Below are 19,793 nucleotides of genomic sequence, written 5' to 3' on the forward strand. Positions count from 1 at the left end.
TTAAGTTTCACTTTTATTTAGAAAGGCAGAAGTTTACAACAACCTAGACATCCCTCATAATTTAATTACTTAATAAAGGATAAATCCTGAGTTAGCAAAAGTTATTGCTTCACTTAAATTCCAGAAATTTCTAACAGGCATGTTTAAATTTTTTTGGCTCTCAGTACATATTCTTCATGCAACACCTTAAAGCTTCAAATTAGAAGAAAAAAATAAAACAAAAAATCCAAATGAAATCAAAACTGAGAAACAGTGAATAAATCAGTGCAGCTTTAGTTAAGTAGCTGTGCATCAGCTAGGCAAGAGTGCAATACAAAACAATATACTTATTAAGATTCAAACATAAGTTATGAACTCTTCTTTTAAATGACTTAAAAAAATTAAAGTCATTTTTAAAAATAATGAATGCATAATATAAGGATTGTACTTTAAAAATCAGATACAACCAAGTGACAACACACAGTAATGTAACCCATTGCTTTTATTTAAGGAGCCTGATGTCCAGTTCAGTATAATTACAGTAATTAAACCTCTTACCCTTGTCCATGAGTCAGTCACACAATCTTTGCAAATGTACCTTGCAACAAATAAGACTGTTTCATGCTGTTTACATACCCAACTGCAGAAAAATTTGAAGGAGTTAAATATCAAGGCAAAATACTTGATCATGCAACTGCTGTCTGTCAGGGATTACAGCAAATTAAGAAGTGTCACAAAATTTTCTTTCACATGCCCTGCAGACTTCCCAGTACTAATGCTTTTTATTTAGTATGATGACGCATGCACAAAAAGCTGCTTTGCATGCTACTTGGCAATGCTCATGAGATGAACAAAACATGAAGTCTGTGTTAGTTACAGTGTGGTGTCAATGTCACAGAATATTTTATATTTAGCATGGAAAAACAATAAAGAAGCTTCTTTAGATACAGAGAACTCTTTGAATTTCAGGAACTAATGTTAACTATTACACTGCACTGGGGAAAAAACCCCAAACAAAAAACACCTTGGGGATTTAAAAAAAAAACCAAAACAGGTAAGTGGCTTCAGACCTCAAGGCTTGCCAATTAAAATTGGAAGCTATTCTAAATCACTTAAGGTCATTTGTAAACCCCATTCTGTGGAAATAAGATAATCCACAGGTATTAGATACTCTTTTAAAAAAGACTTCTTGATACTTTTCCTTATGGAAAGCAAACTTTACTGTTAAAAAAAAAGGAAAAAAAGTTAAATGTGAAAGTATTAACAAAGTGCAATACTGTCACACCACCAAAAGTCTCTCCAAAGGAGATACCAAAAATACAGCCAATTCTAATAAATTAGAAGTTTATAACCAGAAATTTAGAATTAATTATAAGACATCTATACAAAGGAGTGGTGACTCAGCACTCTCATACAAAAGAGATCAAGTCACATGCTAATATGCTGATACTTAAAGATCCCCACAGGAACACAAGTGCAAGATGACAGTTTGGTCAAACTTACCCACTCAAGTTGCAACACTAAAGAGACAGGCAAAAGGGTAGGCAGTAAGTTTTTAACAGAAAGATAAAGTTTGAAAAAGATAATCTAGATGAATAATTACCACATTCCATAATACCTAATTTTCTGCACTGTCCATTTGCCAATGACTGGGAATGCAACCAAGACAGGCATTATAGCTTCCAATGACAGAAGTATTTTACCACCCCAACATGTAAACAATCATCTTTTAGCTGAAGGTTTTACTTTAATAGGACGGATAGTATTGGCAGGTGGTAGTCTCCACATACGTATGAAGCACTGTTATATTCAGTGTAGCAAAGTAATTTCTTCACGAGGCCCTTCTCATTACAACTGCCATTGTATTATGCTAATGTTACCTCCTCAAATGCAGTCTTCATGTTAAGAACCATACTAGTCAAACTGCCATTTCAGTGGAAGAACCAGCTGAACTGTATTTGCATCAACATGGAGCATTGCTTTTTCCCCAGAAACTCAGAGAGCAGTAGCCCCAATTAGCCTTTAAATAGTCAGACTGCCAGAGAAACACCATTTGTACTTAAGTTCTCGTGAAAGTCTCTGGCATCTTGTCAAAAAGTTTATTACAGCAGCATCCTATGACAGAGATTAGGCTATTATCTTTGCAGTACTGCAACATTAAAAGACAAAAAGGTCATAAGTGGAGGACCAACCAGAAGAAAATGTCCAATTTGGAAGTCTCTCCAGTAAGGCATAGAGTTGAGGTGACTTTTGATCTTCCCCAAAGAAATAATGTGCTGCTATGGCAAGGGAGACTATTCCATCAGCATGCTTTTCTGAAGCCTGAAAGAAAGAAAGAGCAACATCGCATTTATGATTTGTTTAGGGCTTCCAAATATAAAGTTAATCCAGATGTACCCTTCCACAGACTTAATATATATGCAACAAACTTGACCCCACAAGTCATTGTTCTGTACTTTAGAACATCCCTAGTATCCCCGAATGTATCATTAAGTATACAATGCAAGTTCAATTCAAATTGAACTCAACTAGATATTTAGATCACAGTGCTTTTGACATGTTTACATAGCTTGCACATGCTCAAAATATTTACTCAAAACTCAACATTTACATCTTTTAGGAACCCAGCATGACATTTCAAGATATGGAGTCCAACCTAGCATTTATACTGATCTTCCTATAGTGAATCTTTAGCCTGAAAAGCCTTTTCTGCCCAGCTTTGCCATGGCAATCTTGCAAAGCTAGCTGTACTGCAGATTCCTGTCCATCTTTACCAAATGATCCTCTGAGGGTACTTGCTAAGTGTTTAGGCCACCTGATCCAAGATGGAACAAGGGACTTCCTGAACTTTCATAGATTCTTGTAACACTTCTCAAAGAATAAGACACTGTTAAACCTGTAATAAAAACTTATGGGTTTGCAAACAAACAAACAAAAAACCTTCACTGGCAATTTGGCAGCTGGAAGTAAAACCCTAAATCCTACTGAAGTAGGAATGCTGAAAGCTTTGCTTTCAGCTGTATTAAGAGAAAAAAAATCCAAAAGGAAATTAGCAAAACAAAGCCTTTATAATTCTCTTCAGCTTCAGGACAGATGAGTTTCCCACTAAGGGCCCTGTAATTTCAAAAAACAAAAAACCCCCACAAACACCCAACAAAAAAACAAAAGAAAAGCCAAACCAAACTAAAAAGAATACCATGCACACAAAGGGTATGGAAAAGAAATCACATACAACAGGAAAATGCATCACGAAGTAACAAGAATAAAGACAAAACTTCATGAAATAAGAGTTTAAGATCAGAGAAATTCTAATTTCAGACCCAAGACTGTGGAAGTAAGTTATTGAAAGAAACAAGGAAAAGTCTTCTCCCTTTGGCTATTTGAAAAGTTAGTGGACAAAGCATCAAGATATATACGAACTGATACACGGTAGATGGACAAATTAAGAGACAGAGAAGCTATAATTAGGAACTTTGAAATAAAGCAAGGTTTAAGAAAGTTGTTATAACATTTTTCACTCATAGAAATGCAGAAGTGGTGACATTGGGACAGACCAAGTGTTTCCAACAATGGCATACTCACTGTCAACTCCATCCAGAAGTGCCACGGTGTAGCCTGCAGCCCATGGGAGTAAAACACAAAGTAATCTCCTCCTACACTAGCAATCGGCCTTCCGTCTCCAAGAGACCAGGTGGACAGAGTTGACCCTTCGCGTGGTCGAATATACAGTGACATGTGACTGGGACCTACAGACAGGCAGATGTATCTATGTGTGTGAACAAACGAAGGTGGAAAAACCATCTACCCTGCTTCGTTTAATTTCAACCACCTGTATTCCTAAATGGTAACATGTAGTCTCTACATTACTATCTTGTATCTTCCAAAGCAAGATACAGCTAAACAACTGTGTTCTCCACAGAAGAAGCTTCAATTAATAAATGTTAGCCATGAAAGAGAGGGATAGAGCTATAGAATGGTCTTCGAAAAAGGACTAGCTGAAAGAAATCAAGACTTACTCAGAACAGACAAGATACCAGTCTTTGACCACCTGCAATATGACACCCACAGCTTCTAGTGTATTACGAGACTGAATTAATTTGTGTCAATCACACAAAACCAGTCAAGCTCACTACCTTAGGAATGGCACAATAGCCTTCAGTATTGGAATCAAAATCTGCTGGGGGGGGGAGGGGGGAGGAAGAGGGAGGAGAAGGAAGGAATTAAACCAGAAGCTTCAGTCACTCACCAGATATTTCAAAACTTAACCTCACAGAATTCCAAGGCATTAGCTCTTTGGCCAGAACTTTAAAGTGAACAGGGTTTGTTGGCAAAAGTTCTGGAGCAGGAAGATACCAGTTTTTCCTGTAACAAAATGGTTAGTTTTTAATCTCAATGCAGCAGTTGGATGTACTAAATATACAGAAACTTATTCTTGGCTTCTAATAGCTGACTGTGCTATTACTAAACAAAATATTCAAAAGCTATTTATTCTAGCAGAAGAAAGTTTAAAAATTAACAGCTTGTGGCCAGAAAAATATTTGAAGGGCATAAGAGTAGAACAGTTGTCATCACTGTTTTCATTCATTACTTTAATCTCTTAACTGAATTTACACAGCAGCTTGAGAAACATTACAATAAATAGGGATATCTGAATCTCCAAATTGCTGTCATGAGTTTTTTGCGGATGAGGGAGGCAGTCACAGCAGTCGGTTTTCTTCTGGGAGGACTAACTACTCCAGGCTTTCTCTATTATCAGCAAGAAGGGTGGAAAAGAGGGAGAGCAACACAGACATGCATTCTTGTACTCTGAACCGCCCTTTACAAGGCCTCCCTTTACCCTTCTCTCTGCTGACTACAGAGGGAGCTGAGGGTCACTGCTGCTAACATCAGTTTTCACACAACTCCTAAAATTTTTGCAGCAGAAGCAGCAGTCTCTTGCAGAGATTCTTGCAAAAGACACTATACCTAAACAGAAGCGGAAGTGTCCTCCAAAGCAGAAGACTTATTTACTTTTAACCAAGATTAGCCTTACTTTTTCTTCTCTTACTTAAGCAAAATGCATAAACATCCAATTTGCTTTGGCCAGTAATTTCTCAAGTTAAGCAGCATTCACACCAACCGGAACATAAAATGCACTGGCAGAATCCAAGGAAGGCCACAAAAAGGTGCCCACTCCTCACACTGAGTCCTAATGGTGTCATTGATTTCAGGTACATGGGGAGTTATGTGAGATATGCCATTATAATCAAATCCATTAATCCATATACCAGAGTCACTTTTAACCAAGTTTCCATCTAGATCATGAAATCTTCTGCTTGTGTGCTAGAATAAACAGGAAAAAAAGAAAAAAGGACATTGGAGTCTGTGCAATCTGCAAGAGGTAGAAGTGATTCTATCTTCCATGTCAACCCTGAAGGTCTTCTGCATGTTCAGTATGCGCTGAACACTGTATGCACTAAGTATTTACGAACATGAATAGAGAAACACCTAGACAGAAGTATACCACAAAAACATCTAAATTCAGAAGACCACTGGCCACATAAATATTCACACATCTCCCATCACATCCACTTTTTAAGTGATCACTGCTTACTAAACTCGCCTGCTAAGGCTTAACCTTACATACCCTCCCCACACCAAATTTTTCTGGCATAAGTGAACTAAACACAGAAATGGAGCATGGAAAATATTAGTAATTCTTTCAAATACAGAAATAATCTTACACTTTTTAAATCAAGCTAGTATTTTCTCCCTCTCAGAGCAAGGGAATGGTTTAATGGTTTCTTTCTTAAGCTTTATAAAAGTGATAGGTGTTGCAAGCAACATAGAGGCAATATGATATGCAGGACTTTTCTTACCTGGAGAAAGACTCGCTTAGGCTTTGGATTAGCGGAATCAGAACTGTAAGGAAAAAAGATTCCACTACAAACGAGCAGCAGAGTGACAACAAACACAGTAGTTAAAGTTATTAGTGTAGTTTTTGTGCTTTTGACAAGGTAAATGAAGTTAATCTAGAGGAAAAGAAAAAAAATGGCTCAGTTACAGAACTTCATGACTTGGAATTAAGAGACATTGTCTCTTCTAAAATCTAATTATGGAATTAAAAGTACATTAAAAGTACATTAAAAAAAAAAGATGTCATTATCACAAATACCACCTGAGACAAGACCCTTCTTTGTAAATCTCAATACCTAAAACCAAGAGAATACTTCCCAGAGCTTTCAAAAAATTTCCATTTTTAAAAACATCTAACAACTAAAATAATCTGTAGCAAACACAGCCCCAAAAGAGCATATAAAAATTTAAGTGTAATACAAGCATTGTTCAGCCACATGCTATACTTCTCCTAAAATGAAGGCCTGTTTAAACTCCAGCATTAAATTGCATATTTTATACAAGTCTTTGCTACATTCATTATCCAGCAGATTTATTTTTCTAACCACTGCTTCAATAAGTTTTTGAACTAACATAATACACAGAATCTTGCAAGACTTGGCATGCTTCCTAGAAGTTCCCTATAGTAACATTTTTGTCAAAATATAATTGATTTCTAATATTTAGAAAAACATTAATTTTAAACTCTAAAAAAAGTTTAAAGTTTTAAACAATGTTTAAAAATTCTCCTTACAAAATAGGATGACAGAATCATAGTGATGGCCACAATTAATCCTGCCAACACTACATCTGGTGGAATTTCTGAACCACTTCGTCCCATGATAGGAGTAAACATTTCAAATACAGTCCAACTAAGGTACATCGTATACAGATATGGAACAAACATTCCCAGCATGTACATCATGACAAACCTCATTGTGACACCTGTATGGAACAGAAAAAACCCAAAAGACAAAAATATGTAAGAACTAATAGGACAAAAATCATACAGCTTTACTATCTATGCATATAGTGCCTCAAGGCCCAAAACACAACATTAGTCCACACACCCAACACTGATCAGAAAGCAGTCCTCATTTTACATAGCAAGTGCCAATATGACATTTTCAAAAATGTCATGAAACTATTCCAGTAATAAAAAAAAAATTTAAGAGGTCTTCCACCCCAACCACTGTTCAACTATAACAATATTTATAACAATCTTTACTGTCTGTCTTTCTAGTACATGATCAGTTATTATAATCCCATGTAGCGTCATTCTTCTTAGCCTGAGAATCAGAACGTGTTTCAGACTTTCTAAACAGCCCATCCATAGTCATAAACTGTCTTTGGTTCAAGAACACTTACTTGCAACAAAAAATATTACCTTTGTACTTTGACTACTCAAAAGTTCAGGATTTCTTTTTTTTCTTGCTTAAACAGCAGCTGTGGGCAGAAAACACCCCAAAACACATAATAAAGGTTTTGAAATACAAAAAAAACCCAAACAGATTCTTACCTTTTTGTCTGAATTCTTTATGGATCATCAGCTTAGTGATTAAAGGAAATGCTACCCATAATGTACAAATGAATGCTGAACAAAGGCCTATCTGAGTAAGTATAGCCAATGCTATAGACCAGACCATCAACGAGGCATCAAAAAACACATCTCCCAGGTACTGCTCATTCATAGTCTGTAACAAAAAAAGAAAATACAATTGTCACTGAGCAGAAATATTCTCTGTATTGCATCTCATAAGAACGTACAAAGAGAAAGAGTTTAACCATTAAAAATGTTTTTTAGTTACACAGGCAGTGTCAGAGGGTTTGCTGGGCAAGATTCTTAATTGTGAATTATACTAGTAGTTCTGGCCAAGAGGGACTGCTGCCATGAACAATGGCTATCAGAAAGTACTGTGCTTGATTTTGGGCAGGGGGAGGAGGGGAGGGAAAGGGGAGTTGCCAAATCTACTTCAAAACAAAAAGCTAATTAATTCACAAGTTATTGAGCCACTAACATAAAATACACTATTTCATCAACACCTAGGCAGTACTTATGATAGCTGGGTAAGAGATCAGCTTCCAAAGTTCTTATGCAACTCAAATACAGTGACAGTTGCAGAAGGCAGCATAAACCATACATTACACTGCAAGGTATAACATGCAAAGAAAATTGTAAGAGAAATGTGAGATCTATTGATCAGATAAGAATAAGATCCAAAAATTGAAATAGCTGGACAGTTAGCCAAAGCTCTCTTGTTAGTAACAGCCACTATTCAAGAAGACTGGAAAATGGCAGTGGAACATCTACATTGAAAATGACTTCAACATGATCTCCATAAGGGGAAAACAGTATTTTATATATACACATGCCAATTCATTAAAAACCCTCAAAAAAAACAACAACCCAAAAACACTTCCAGATGAGGATATTATAGATTCACCCATAGGTTTCCACAAAATAATATCTCAGTAAGTTCTTAAGTTTCAAGCATTTGGATAAAGTTGGACTTGGTTGACAAATTAGGTTTCCAAAATTCCCTTGTCCAAAGCTTGTATAAATGGCTAAGAAGAAAAGTAATTAACAGATGAATGATATTGACATGCCTAAAACCTGGAAACCTAAAGCAGGATCAAATAACATTTTTATAGGCAGAAACTGACTTATCTGTTTGATAGCTCAAGGTTTCACAGTAATACAAAACCGTGCAACTGACTTACCATCCAAACATTTTGGATTACTAACTATACTTATGAATTACAATATTACTATGCAAGTAAAAAATTGTTTCTGTTAGCCCATACAGAAGAATTCTAGACAAAGAGAGCAGTATCATGACACAAAATGACAGCAATGCAAAGGTAATGCACACCAAACCTCTGCCTAAACCTTATGGGTGTCTCATGACCTTTATCTACTGCAGAAAAGGACACCGCAAAAAGCTCTGTTGCATGTCCAGCTATGGTGAAAACAACTAATAAATACCAGAATAATTATAGAAAGGAGGACAAATACTCAAATTTTTACACCAGCTTCATCTAGAAAGCTGTGTGCAGTACAGATAACGCATCTAGAAGAGGATATTACAGAAGCAGAAATTCTGCTAAAGGTAAGAAGCAGCTCTCATATGAACATTCAGTTTCAGTTCATTCTTTGATCTCTGATGGCAGGAAGGGTAGGGAAATATTACCCTATACTATCTTCCACAAAGCTGTTGCCTTTTCTTCAGCAACCTGTAGCAACTGTTACGGGTCATTAGCAAGGAGAAAGCTGTAAAATCAGGGATGTTAACTCTGATTCTGTAGGGCAACACATTTGCTTAAATGAAACAACTGACAAACATTTTAAATACCTCTGGGCAATGCACAAAACTTAACTCCTCTTCTGAACCAACTCAAAAATTAGTCTTCCTTGGATTCCCCAGTACATTCCCCTTCAACATTAGCAATGTCAGGCTTACCTTGTAGTAGAACTTCTTGGCTAGCGTATGCACAAGAATGAGTTTGGCCGTAGCTGCAGTGCCATACAGAGAGACGGAGACATAGAAATGGGTATACCAAGAAAGAGACCGTCCAATGAGAGAGATGAACACTGCCACAATAAGGACAGTTACCAGTGCAGAGATCCAACTTAACAATGTTAGGCCAAACGCAGTAGAGAATTTCTTCAGGTTATTAATAGCTATGAAGGAGAAAAAAAATGTTATTCAACAGCGCCATATTCTACAGCAGACTACCAAGATTAAAGTTATCTCTGGAGTGTAATTACTTTAAAGACCAAAATGATAAGACTGTATTAAAAGTCTACTTTGAAGACTTCTGAACAACAGCAGGGTTTAAATCACTCAGTCTGTCCCCTTGCAAGTCTTCCACACTGCAGGACAAATCCCCAGAGTACTAGCATATTATCTTGGTTACCATGTGTCTGATTGGTAAAAGTTTCTCTAGGGAACTGGTAAAACCATCCTGCGGCTTAGAAAGTCTTCAAAAAATTTCAGAGTTGCTTTTCTTGCAATTTTTTCTTACCTCAGAAATGCTTTCTGGATTTAGGGTTTTTTTGTTTTTGTTTTTTTTTAAAGGTATGCTCATATGCCTCTAATGAAAAGGTCTAACTGGAGGATTTTAATTGTTAAGGCCCTTTATTAAGTTCTATTATCTTTTTTCCCCATTTATTATTTTGTTATTTGTTCCTGTCCATAGACAGATCTTAAAGAAACAGATGTTTCTAAAGCCCCACCTGTATGATTACAGAAATGAGTTAATCCAGATGCTAACCAAATTTAAAGTTTCTTCCATTTTCAGATCTTTAAAAGACTCAATTTAAATCTTCATGAAAGGATAAGGGACATAATCATATGATTCACAAAAGCTAAGCATTTAGGCCTATTTTAGTCTTCCTTCATCATAATTTTTCACAGCTGAAACATTTCATCTCTTAAATGAAAAGCAATTCCTATGGCATGCTGCATACCTAAAATTCATTTCTGGAGTTTAGATAAACAGATAATGTTGTAACTATTGTTAATAATTAATAGAATGAGAAATGGTCAGTTTAAAAGCAATTTTTTTTTTAAACTAGTCTTACCTCTGGTTTTGGGCTGTAATACGTTTTTGCTTAAATAAAGAAGAGCAATTGCTGCTATTATACAGTTCATAATGGTGCCAACACGAGCAGGATAAGCCAGGACAAACAAACCAAATATATCAAAGAAGACGACATTTCCATGTCGATACTCAAAAGATTTAGCCAACTTATCTGATGTTGCTAGGTACTTTAGGACAGCTAAAATGTTATCACCTATTCAAAAAAAGGAGACAGACAGCATAACTACACCAGGTTGAAGAATTAGTGCACAGCACTCTTACACACTTAAAAATAAAGCTATTGAAATATCCTCCTCCATGAAGCAAGAAGTGAATATAAAACTGATTATCCTGAATGCCTGTTTGATGCTATACACTGCACAGTATTTTCATAAAGTAATCTATGCAGTCCATAAAGTAAGCATACTTGGAAAGCTTCATGTACTGAAAGACTATTGCGGAAGTATCAAAGGAGCAGGCAAGCTTTCAGCCCACAAGCTCTTCTTTAGGTCTGATGTTAAAGTAGCAGACTTCAAAGCTCAAAAACAGAAGAGTAATTTTCTGCTAATCCTCCTCTTCTCCCTCCTGTCCCTACTAACCTCATCATGTTTCACTGACTATGAATTATCTACTTTTCTTTAGAAGACTGTAAGGTAGGAGCAAAGAAAGCTATTTTCCTTTCTAATCTATGGGTACCAATCACCTTTTCTCTCACACAATACAGCTGAAACACATGTAATCAAGTAAGAACAGTTGTTCTCAACTTTTATTTTGCTTCTACTTGACCCGTAGAAGTTCTTATTGGCTCAGGAGTTTGCTCCCCCCCCCCCTTCTTCTTCTTTCCAGTAATACATTTAGCAGAAAAATGTTTTATCTCACCACAATGACCAAGAAAAAAAAAAAAAAAAAGATCAGCTTTCCAATAGGAATTTATGGAGAAAGCATTACCTTCTCTCACAACTGCATTTCTGCAAGATGTGTTTAAAATGCTTATTTGTCATAATATTAGATTTTCATTCCCAGAATTTCAAAGCTAGAGCCATAAGATGAATACGGATAATCCATGCAACTTCTGCATGTTTAAAGAGGGCAGTGGTCAAAATCATGGAGGCACCTAGATTTATTTTAGACTCTTCTGTGAAACTAAAGAACTCACTGTAATTTCCTCTTTTTGTAACCCATGAAATAGTCTGTTATGAGCAAAACCTGTTAGAAGAGGCTGGATCCCATTTATCCGCAGTATACAGACAGTGTAAGCTTACTTATACAAACATTATATAGCGTATAGTAACGCCATAAAATTTTGACTGAGACCCATTCTCAGAGAAAAACCTCTGTTGATGGGTCAGTCTCAACACCATCTACTTAACTGTAAGCTTCTCACGATGAAGATCAATCAGTGAGGGTATACAAACCAAAAGGAAAAACAAACACATAACTCTGAACAACAATCAGGTATCAATGAACGTAACTACTCAAAACAGCTAAATTACAGTTTTAAATACATTCCATAGTTCTATAACCTACTTAGAGGTTAATATTTTCCTGGAGTTGACCAAACATTATTCCCTATGTATTTCAGAAGCACACATATACCAAACTCTTCTTTCTTTAGAACACGCCCAGCCTTTTTTTAAAATACAATTTTCTTGAGATATTGGTGTTACAGCAAAATAAAGTAACAGCTCTGTATTCCCTCTCTTCGGTAAATTTTTAATGGAATTCTTGAAATACCAACCAGCTCTCTGAATGGAATCTGTTAAAATTCTGTCTGATGTGTCATATTTTGTATGATAAATGTAACCATTTTCAATAAAAGCCAAGTCTATTCCTAAAGAAAGAAAAAAAAAAAGAAAATTGTAAATCTGAGAGCTCAAAAGACACGTGAAAGTTATTTTAGATATATTTCATTCAAAATGTAATTGCTCTGCTTTGTAAATCACCCACTTTCCTCAGATGAACAAAAATAGCCTGCTTTGTAGAATGAAGACTTATTAGGATTCCACAATTGTTTAAAAGAAAGAATACTCAACCATTTAAAAATATCCATTCCTCCTAATCCATTGATTTTCACAACATCTGTACACAAACTGACATGAACTGGCAAAATGCATTTAAAAAAAAAAATCTTACAATCATCTCAGCTTCAGAAAAGAGAAGATAGTCTACCTTCATATGTACCAGTAGAGCAGCCTAAGTTAAATGTTCAGTTTCACACTTTGTGCTTTCTAAACATTTACTGTTAAAGTATCAATAGAGATCTACTCTGAAAAGTAATTAAAAGCAAAACTGTAGCCTTCTAAGAACACTCTCTCAAAATGCCAGGTGTTTTCTTTTTACTCCCTCATTTTATTACTCAATCATTTTATTTCTGTTAGTTTGAAAAAACAGATGTCAGTAAGAATCCATTTATGAACTAGCTATGATTCTGATTGTACAAAGAACAAATTGTTCAAGATCAGCTACTTGATTTTCAGGCTAGAAATGTATTTTGGAACAGTTTAGAATGTGCTAACATGTTTTGTCCTAAGAAACACTTCAGATAGATCACTTCTCTTGAAAGTGACTCCAGTAACAACCCACGTCAGATAGCAAGGATTTTACAGCAGTTTACATTCCTCTGAACTGTGCTTGTTCAGACGTCATTTTGTGTTCCACATTTTTCCAGTGCACATTTTCTCCTTTTATTCATTAGATAGTTATTTGCTTTTCATTCCTCCAAGCAGGTTATTTATTAGCATCACTACCAGAATGTTTCAAAATAGGATATTTAACAGTGGACTGTTATTTCTAGAAGTGCTTTCCTGATTTTTAGGAAGTTTGTTTTCCACCCTGTAGTTTCTATCTGGAATACTCCAGTCTCCAAATACATGCTTACAACCTATATGGCACACCAAAGGTGAAGGCTCGTGCCTTAGAAAAGATGGGAAAATTTACTCCCAAACCAAAAGACAAACCAAATTTGAGGGAGTGCTCAGTGATCAGCTCACAATCTCCTTGTTATAAACTTAGATAAATGGTTACATAACACCCATTAATATGTCTTCCAATAACATACCTGGAACATTGCCAAAGTCCCTGTAGATACGGAAGTCTGTATCTGCTGGGATAATACCGCTCTGAAATATTTCCTGTGCCACCACAGAGGCAAAGGGATGTTCGGCTGCAAATACATATGCTTGTACCAACCAAGGATTTTCAGGTCCTAACAAAAACGGCAAAAAGCTTACAAAAAATATTTTGAACTTCAGTTAAGACACATACCTCTAGTGAGTTTTTCTACAATACTTTTGTTATCATAGACTTTTAATACTGTTGCTCCAGAAAGTACACTGAGTTCATTTGTGTTGGCTAAAGGACTCATGGACTTGAGGGAAAGGATTAGCTACACCGAAAAAAGGCTGATGCCTTGAGTGTTCAGTGACAAGACAGATAAGCATCTTGCAAAGAAGACCCAGTATTAATGCAGCCTTTARTAGGGTTTCCGTTTTATTACTCGTGTATCGCACATCAAAATTGTCACAGAGAGAAAAGTCTCTCCACTGAAGCATTCAATGCAAGGAAACAATCAAGCAATTGCAACAGTAGAAGTAAGTCTACAGTCCAGCCAGGACGGTGTAGAAGTTTAACAAGTGTCTATTTGAGGAGTTTTGCTGCTTTCTGGGCAGCAGATGGAATTCTACTGACAATATCTCTCTGCAGATATTTTGAAAGAACAGCTGCCTAAATAAAATAAAGCATACCCTATGAAAAACATCCAGATCTGTTTTTCCCCTTACAACCTTGAGGTGAAAGAGAAATACAACTTCTGTAATTCTGTTCTGTGCAGGTTTTCCCTCCCATGAGGGGAAATTCTGTGGCAGTGCTTTAGCTTTCACGTAACTAAAGATGTAGAGCAACTTATTGGCTGCAGAGGGTTGAGAAAAAGGCACAGGAGTTCTCTTGTCTTTTGTTTATGAGACACTTTCAATAGACTTTCAAATCTGCATTGCTTATTATCAAATTACCCTGGTGTAGAAATGGGACACAATGCATGCTCATACCTGTTTGAAAAACAAGTTCTTTGCCTCCTACACCTGCTGCCTCCAGGTTAATAAAAGCTCTAATCGACTTGGCCCACTCATGTTGTGTAATGAAGCCGTGACTAGCCTTGATGGGAAACAAAGAAGATGTAGGTCAAATATCTTCCAGACCAGCCTAAATGTTCTTTTCCATCACGGATGATCACACCTCAAGGTCTGACAAGGCAGCAAGATCATAGTTAATGACAAATGAAGGTAGAAGACCAAATTCTAATTAAATTCATATGGACAATATTCTTAATCTAAGTAAATTTTTTCCCTTTGACAGCAAGTACTTYTTCCTCAGGATATTAAGAGTGACATTTAATTAACATTTCAACAGCCAAAATACAAGTCATATCTGTAGTTCTTTTTTCCTTTGTCAGAATCTTAACTCACAGCTTTGATACATATTTTATAATTCTAGCACATTCTTACCTGCAAAATATTTTCTTCTGCACCATTAAATAAGAATATGACAGCATGCTGCAGGGGCTCTGATGATTTTGAGAGAGTGTTGAGTATTTCAAGCATCACTGAGCAGCTAACAGCATCATCACTGGCACCTTAAAATAATCAGTAGAACAGCATGACTTACAACAAACACAGAACTGCAACAAAGACCAGAGGAGAAAAAGAAGTTTGTTGTTCCTCTCAATCATTTAATCTAACTGTATATGGGGTGTAATTATGCCAAGCTTCAGAGTATTTTCTGCTACAGGTTGCATCCTGTGTCTATACTAGCTAGGAGCAACAGAAGAAAGAAAAATAATGTTTAAGAGTTCAAAAGAGGTAAAGTACAAGATACCTGATCCAACATTACTCTTAAAAAGCAGACTGACTAGGTTGCTCAAGTTGAGAATGTTCCTTTAATATTCACAGTCTGACATTTTTATAATTAATCCTACTGAATGCACTTCCACTCCAATAATGTTAGATAAATGATATTTTAAGATCATTTGAATAATAATTCTGCCAAAACCCATTCCCCTGCTGGTGATAGTTTGCTTTTGGTACATCATCTAGCTTAACAAGCAAAGTGATAATTACACTTTTATTTTTCTAACAATATGAACAAATGAGGACATAAGTTTCGTTTACAACATAATCTAATTTAAAAAAAACTAAGTATTCCCACATATCACCCTAAAACATTCTATACATTGCTACAATGCAGTTAAATAAATGGACAAAACCACAAAGTAACTAAATGCCAAGACTGCGAAGTAAAGCATTCAGAAGCAAATAAACACCAGAATTCAGACCTTTATAACATTCTTTAAAGGAGAGTATACATTATGATGTGGTATTTTCATGACCAAATGCTTTCTATTACTTGCTACCCTCAGCTTCCTTTGCTCAGGACCACTTTTGCTTTGACCTCAGTTTTCTGTTTTCTGTTTTCTTTTAGATCCTCATCCAACACCTTATTCTTGACTTACCCCCAATTCTTCCTCCCTCCCCCTGTCAAATTTTCATCTTGATTAAATATCCATCTTTTAGCCAAGGTCTCACAACGCCCCAATTCCCTCACTTATGTGCAAGTCCTAGCCTCTTCCTATCCCACTCTAATCAATGAAACTTGGGAGCAATGGGAGAAATTCACTTCACTCGTGTAGCCTAGGTTGCACGTACCACGCTCACCTGCACTGAGAGGAAGACAGTGTGGTCAGCATTGCTTGCCACAGTATGATTCAGCGGACTCACTGGCTGCTAAAGTTGTCTTACACTTGAAAAGAAAATGTAGCTTTTCCAAGACTTGTAACTTGGCAAAATTGAGATGCATCTGCCCTTCTGTGAAAAGGGCATATTCCTGGCACAAATACGAACCTCAAACAAATTTTTAGCCTTAGTTCGTTGTGCAGAAGTACTTCAGAATTAAAAAATAAATAGAGACAAAGAAAATCTTTTCCACCCCGATTCTCTAGCCTCGTTCTGCCAAAGTTTTGAAAACAAAACAAAAAAGCCCACCAATAAGATATCCAGTTAAAAACCCAGATTATATTACTATCTGAATTTATCAGTAGCCTACCCTTCGCCACACTGAATTCTTTTACCTAGCTTATGTTGTGCTGAAAAATAATTCAGCAAAAGTGTGATTAGGTTTCAGTGAGATCATTCCCTCAGCAGTCTCACTATGAAGCTAAGAGAATTGTTTCTTTCAGACACACACATTTATGCCTGATTAAAGTGGTCATGCAGTCATAGACTGTAGTACACAAGCTCAGAGAAAAATTCAGCCCCAAATATTTAAATATACAGCAAAATTCTAAATAGTTTTAAACAGATCTTATGGCAAACATCAGCAATCTAAGAAAACCACATTATCACACCCATCTACAGTGAAAACTTCAAAGATATTTCTACCCTCAAACTCATACAGTCTATTTCATTCCTCTTTCTAATAAACTGAAAACTAATATTATTAGAACATGAGAAATGTATTGGGAGTTCATAGTTTACATTTTTCCTTCGCAAATTTTATTTTCACTTGGATGTTTAGCTAAAAGGATACTAAAGTTTTCTAATGCTGAAGGTCTAATGCTTTACTGAGTTTTACTCTACTCCATTTCCTTGCTGCCTCCCCAATACCATACCAAGCTACACCATTAGCAAAAGTGACAGTTTTGCTTTTTTTGCTTTCCAAGAAATGCATACACAAGAACATTAGTGGCACCTTAAAGATAATTTTAAACATCCAAATAACAGAACATCTTGCAATGCTTAAAAATAATTAAGGTATGAGCAATACTAACCCCTAAAGCAAACCAAACAAGTTTTATCAATTTTATACAGATTTGATATCTATTTCATCAGCATACAAACAGGCTCATTGACCATTAATCATATCAGGAAAGCACATGACTATGCAAGTCAACAGCAGATTATCTTTCATTATCTGATATTCAAATGTATCAGTCTGATACTGAAATATCAGAGACATGCCGATTCTGGTTCTGTACTATATTTTTGGTAATTAAAACAAAGCTGTGAGCAAAGAACTTAAAGAAATACAAGGGAACAGACAACAAAAGATTCTTGCCTAGGCTATGTACAACTTTCACAATAAGAAAACAAAAGATTTTTTCACTCTTTACCACAACCCACTGCTGTGGTAAAGAGCTGCTTTGTGATTAAGGGTAAGCATACAGCTTGATTTTTAGCTCCTCTGCTGATTTCTGTGTAATCCTACACAAATCACTAATATTTCTTTGGCACTTAGGTGTAAAATTGGTGAAATACTTCACTGTCTGAGTAACTGCAAAAATAAATTAACGCATACATAAGCACGTTACAGATACATAGTGTTACAGACAGTGTTACAGACCATAGTCCCTGACTTGCAACTTATATAGGGCAATTTAAAAACTGGTTTTAATAAACATTGTACTATACTTCCAAAATATTCTTCTTAGGTCTGGGCAGCCATATCTGGATTATAAATACGGTAATTAGTGTCTCTTCAGCTCCTAAATCACAAAGCATGTACAATAATAACACAGTTACTAAACCTAACTGGATATCCACCTTGCCTAAATACGGCTGGAAGAGAAGCAAGTGTTCTGCATGCTGTTTGCTGACAGAAAAAGGGCAAAGAGTACAGCAGGTGTTTTGCTTGTCTAAGTGGTACTCAACTGTTCTTGACATGAAATTACTTGTGTATGTTTAAAACAAATAAACAAAAAACAAACCCACCAAGCACATAACTGAAATCACTATAGGCTTTTAAGACAGAAGCTTTGAGTGCAGAAATAAAAACTGGCATAGTGTAAGGATATAATAGTAGAAATTTGAGGTAAAGTACAATACCAGCCTTGGGAGAGGAAAACACACACTGTGGTTAGTGAATCAAAAAGAAAAGCATGGGAAATCTCTGGCACAAAGCAGCCTGTGAAATGAATATCAGGTTTAAATCAGTACAGAAATACAGAAAGAGCTGAACTACAGGTAAAGGCACGTGAACCACATGTATAAGCAGTGAATTACAGGAAAGGTGGATATAAAAAAAGAACTTTCTAGAAATACAAATAGAGAATCTGTAATTAACCATCCACTAGAAAATGACAAATCCTGAAATACACTGACTTCAATAGGACCAACCTGTTGCTCTAAATACTGAATTTCACCAAAATCAAGCACAGACTAGCTGATACAAGCAGTCTTCTAGTGTGTGGCTATAAACACACCTGCTATGAGAAAAACAAATCACATCTTAAAAAGAAAAAGCTCTGCAGCTCATATGATATGCAGCATAAGTATATGGACCTACCTGGAGTATTCGGTACAGAATCAAAGTGACAATTGGATAATACTGCATGTTCAGCTCCATTTCGGGGTTCCAGTTTCACTACAATATTGGTTATGTTTGCATAGTAACTGGTAAAGCCTCCTAAAAAGTCAATGCTGAAGGAGCCTGTGGGCCTCTGTATGTCTACAAAAATCCTGTGGGCATCTGTGCTTTCAACTTCAATTGCCTTAATTTGTTCTATGAGGTAGTTAACTGTATGAATTTCATTTTCTGGACTTCCAACTGTTCTGGGCCCAATTGCTGTTATGCCATCAAGATATCCCCTGCAAAAGACAAATTACACATTCAGCACCAACACATTTAATACGTAACTGATCCACAACTACAACATTTTTGTGCACCCTTCTACTCCAAAACTTGCAGTAAGCAGAAGAAACTGAAGGCAACCAGACTAACTGTAGTCACATATCTAAGAGCATTACAGTAAGGGACGCAGAACTGATCTTTGCTCAGGGCTCCTTATCCTGTCTGTCAGGAYACTAAAACAAGGCATTAATTTTATGTTTTGAAAACGCATTTCTCTGTAGCATCAATCCAAAAAAAGAAATGAAGGGATAAAGGGAAAAGATCCTGCAAAGGATTCTGTCTCTGGCTGCATGCATTTTGCATATACACACGCCCTTTCCCCTGAATAAGCACATTCTCAGTAAGATTTCCCCGGAGCCAATTAACAGCTCGCAAAGCATCTCCCTAGACGCTACGCACTTTTATAATACTACGAGAACTAAGGTAGGAAAGGTGCATTGTTCGAGCAGAGCAAGATCTGTCTCTTTTGCGGGGCAGCCCACGCGAGAGCGACAGCACTTGAAGCATCGGAGCCTACGCTTAGCCTCGCGGCCCCGTCGCGCCGGGGCGGGGACCGGGACCGGGCCCCGTACCTGGCGCGGGGGGCGCTGAAGTCGCGGGCGCCGCCGCGGCCCGGCCGGCTCAGCAGCTGCCGGTGCGAGACGTGCGCCAGGGCCCGCAGCGCCAGCAGGTACAGCAGC

General features: G+C 36.7%; 1 protein-coding gene across 1 annotated transcript; it reads right to left on the reverse strand.

Annotated features, from left to right (window-relative positions):
- Positions 1 to 19,792, reverse strand: ERMP1 (endoplasmic reticulum metallopeptidase 1; the record flags this gene model as incomplete). The annotated part of the gene is made up of 15 exons (XM_026083597.1): positions 1 to 2,301; positions 3,562 to 3,725; positions 4,226 to 4,341; positions 5,099 to 5,301; positions 5,838 to 5,990; positions 6,608 to 6,798; positions 7,373 to 7,547; positions 9,315 to 9,535; positions 10,439 to 10,651; positions 12,176 to 12,268; positions 13,496 to 13,642; positions 14,481 to 14,586; positions 14,937 to 15,064; positions 18,769 to 19,070; positions 19,686 to 19,792. Coding segments are annotated over 15 exons (2,484 nt in total), but the record flags the coding sequence as incomplete, so codon positions are not given.
- Position 19,793: the final 1 nt, after the last annotated feature.

Source organism: Apteryx rowi, unplaced genomic scaffold (genome assembly GCF_003343035.1).
Source record: "Apteryx rowi isolate R43461 unplaced genomic scaffold, aptRow1 scaffold_61, whole genome shotgun sequence".
NCBI lineage: Eukaryota > Metazoa > Chordata > Aves > Apterygiformes > Apterygidae > Apteryx > Apteryx rowi.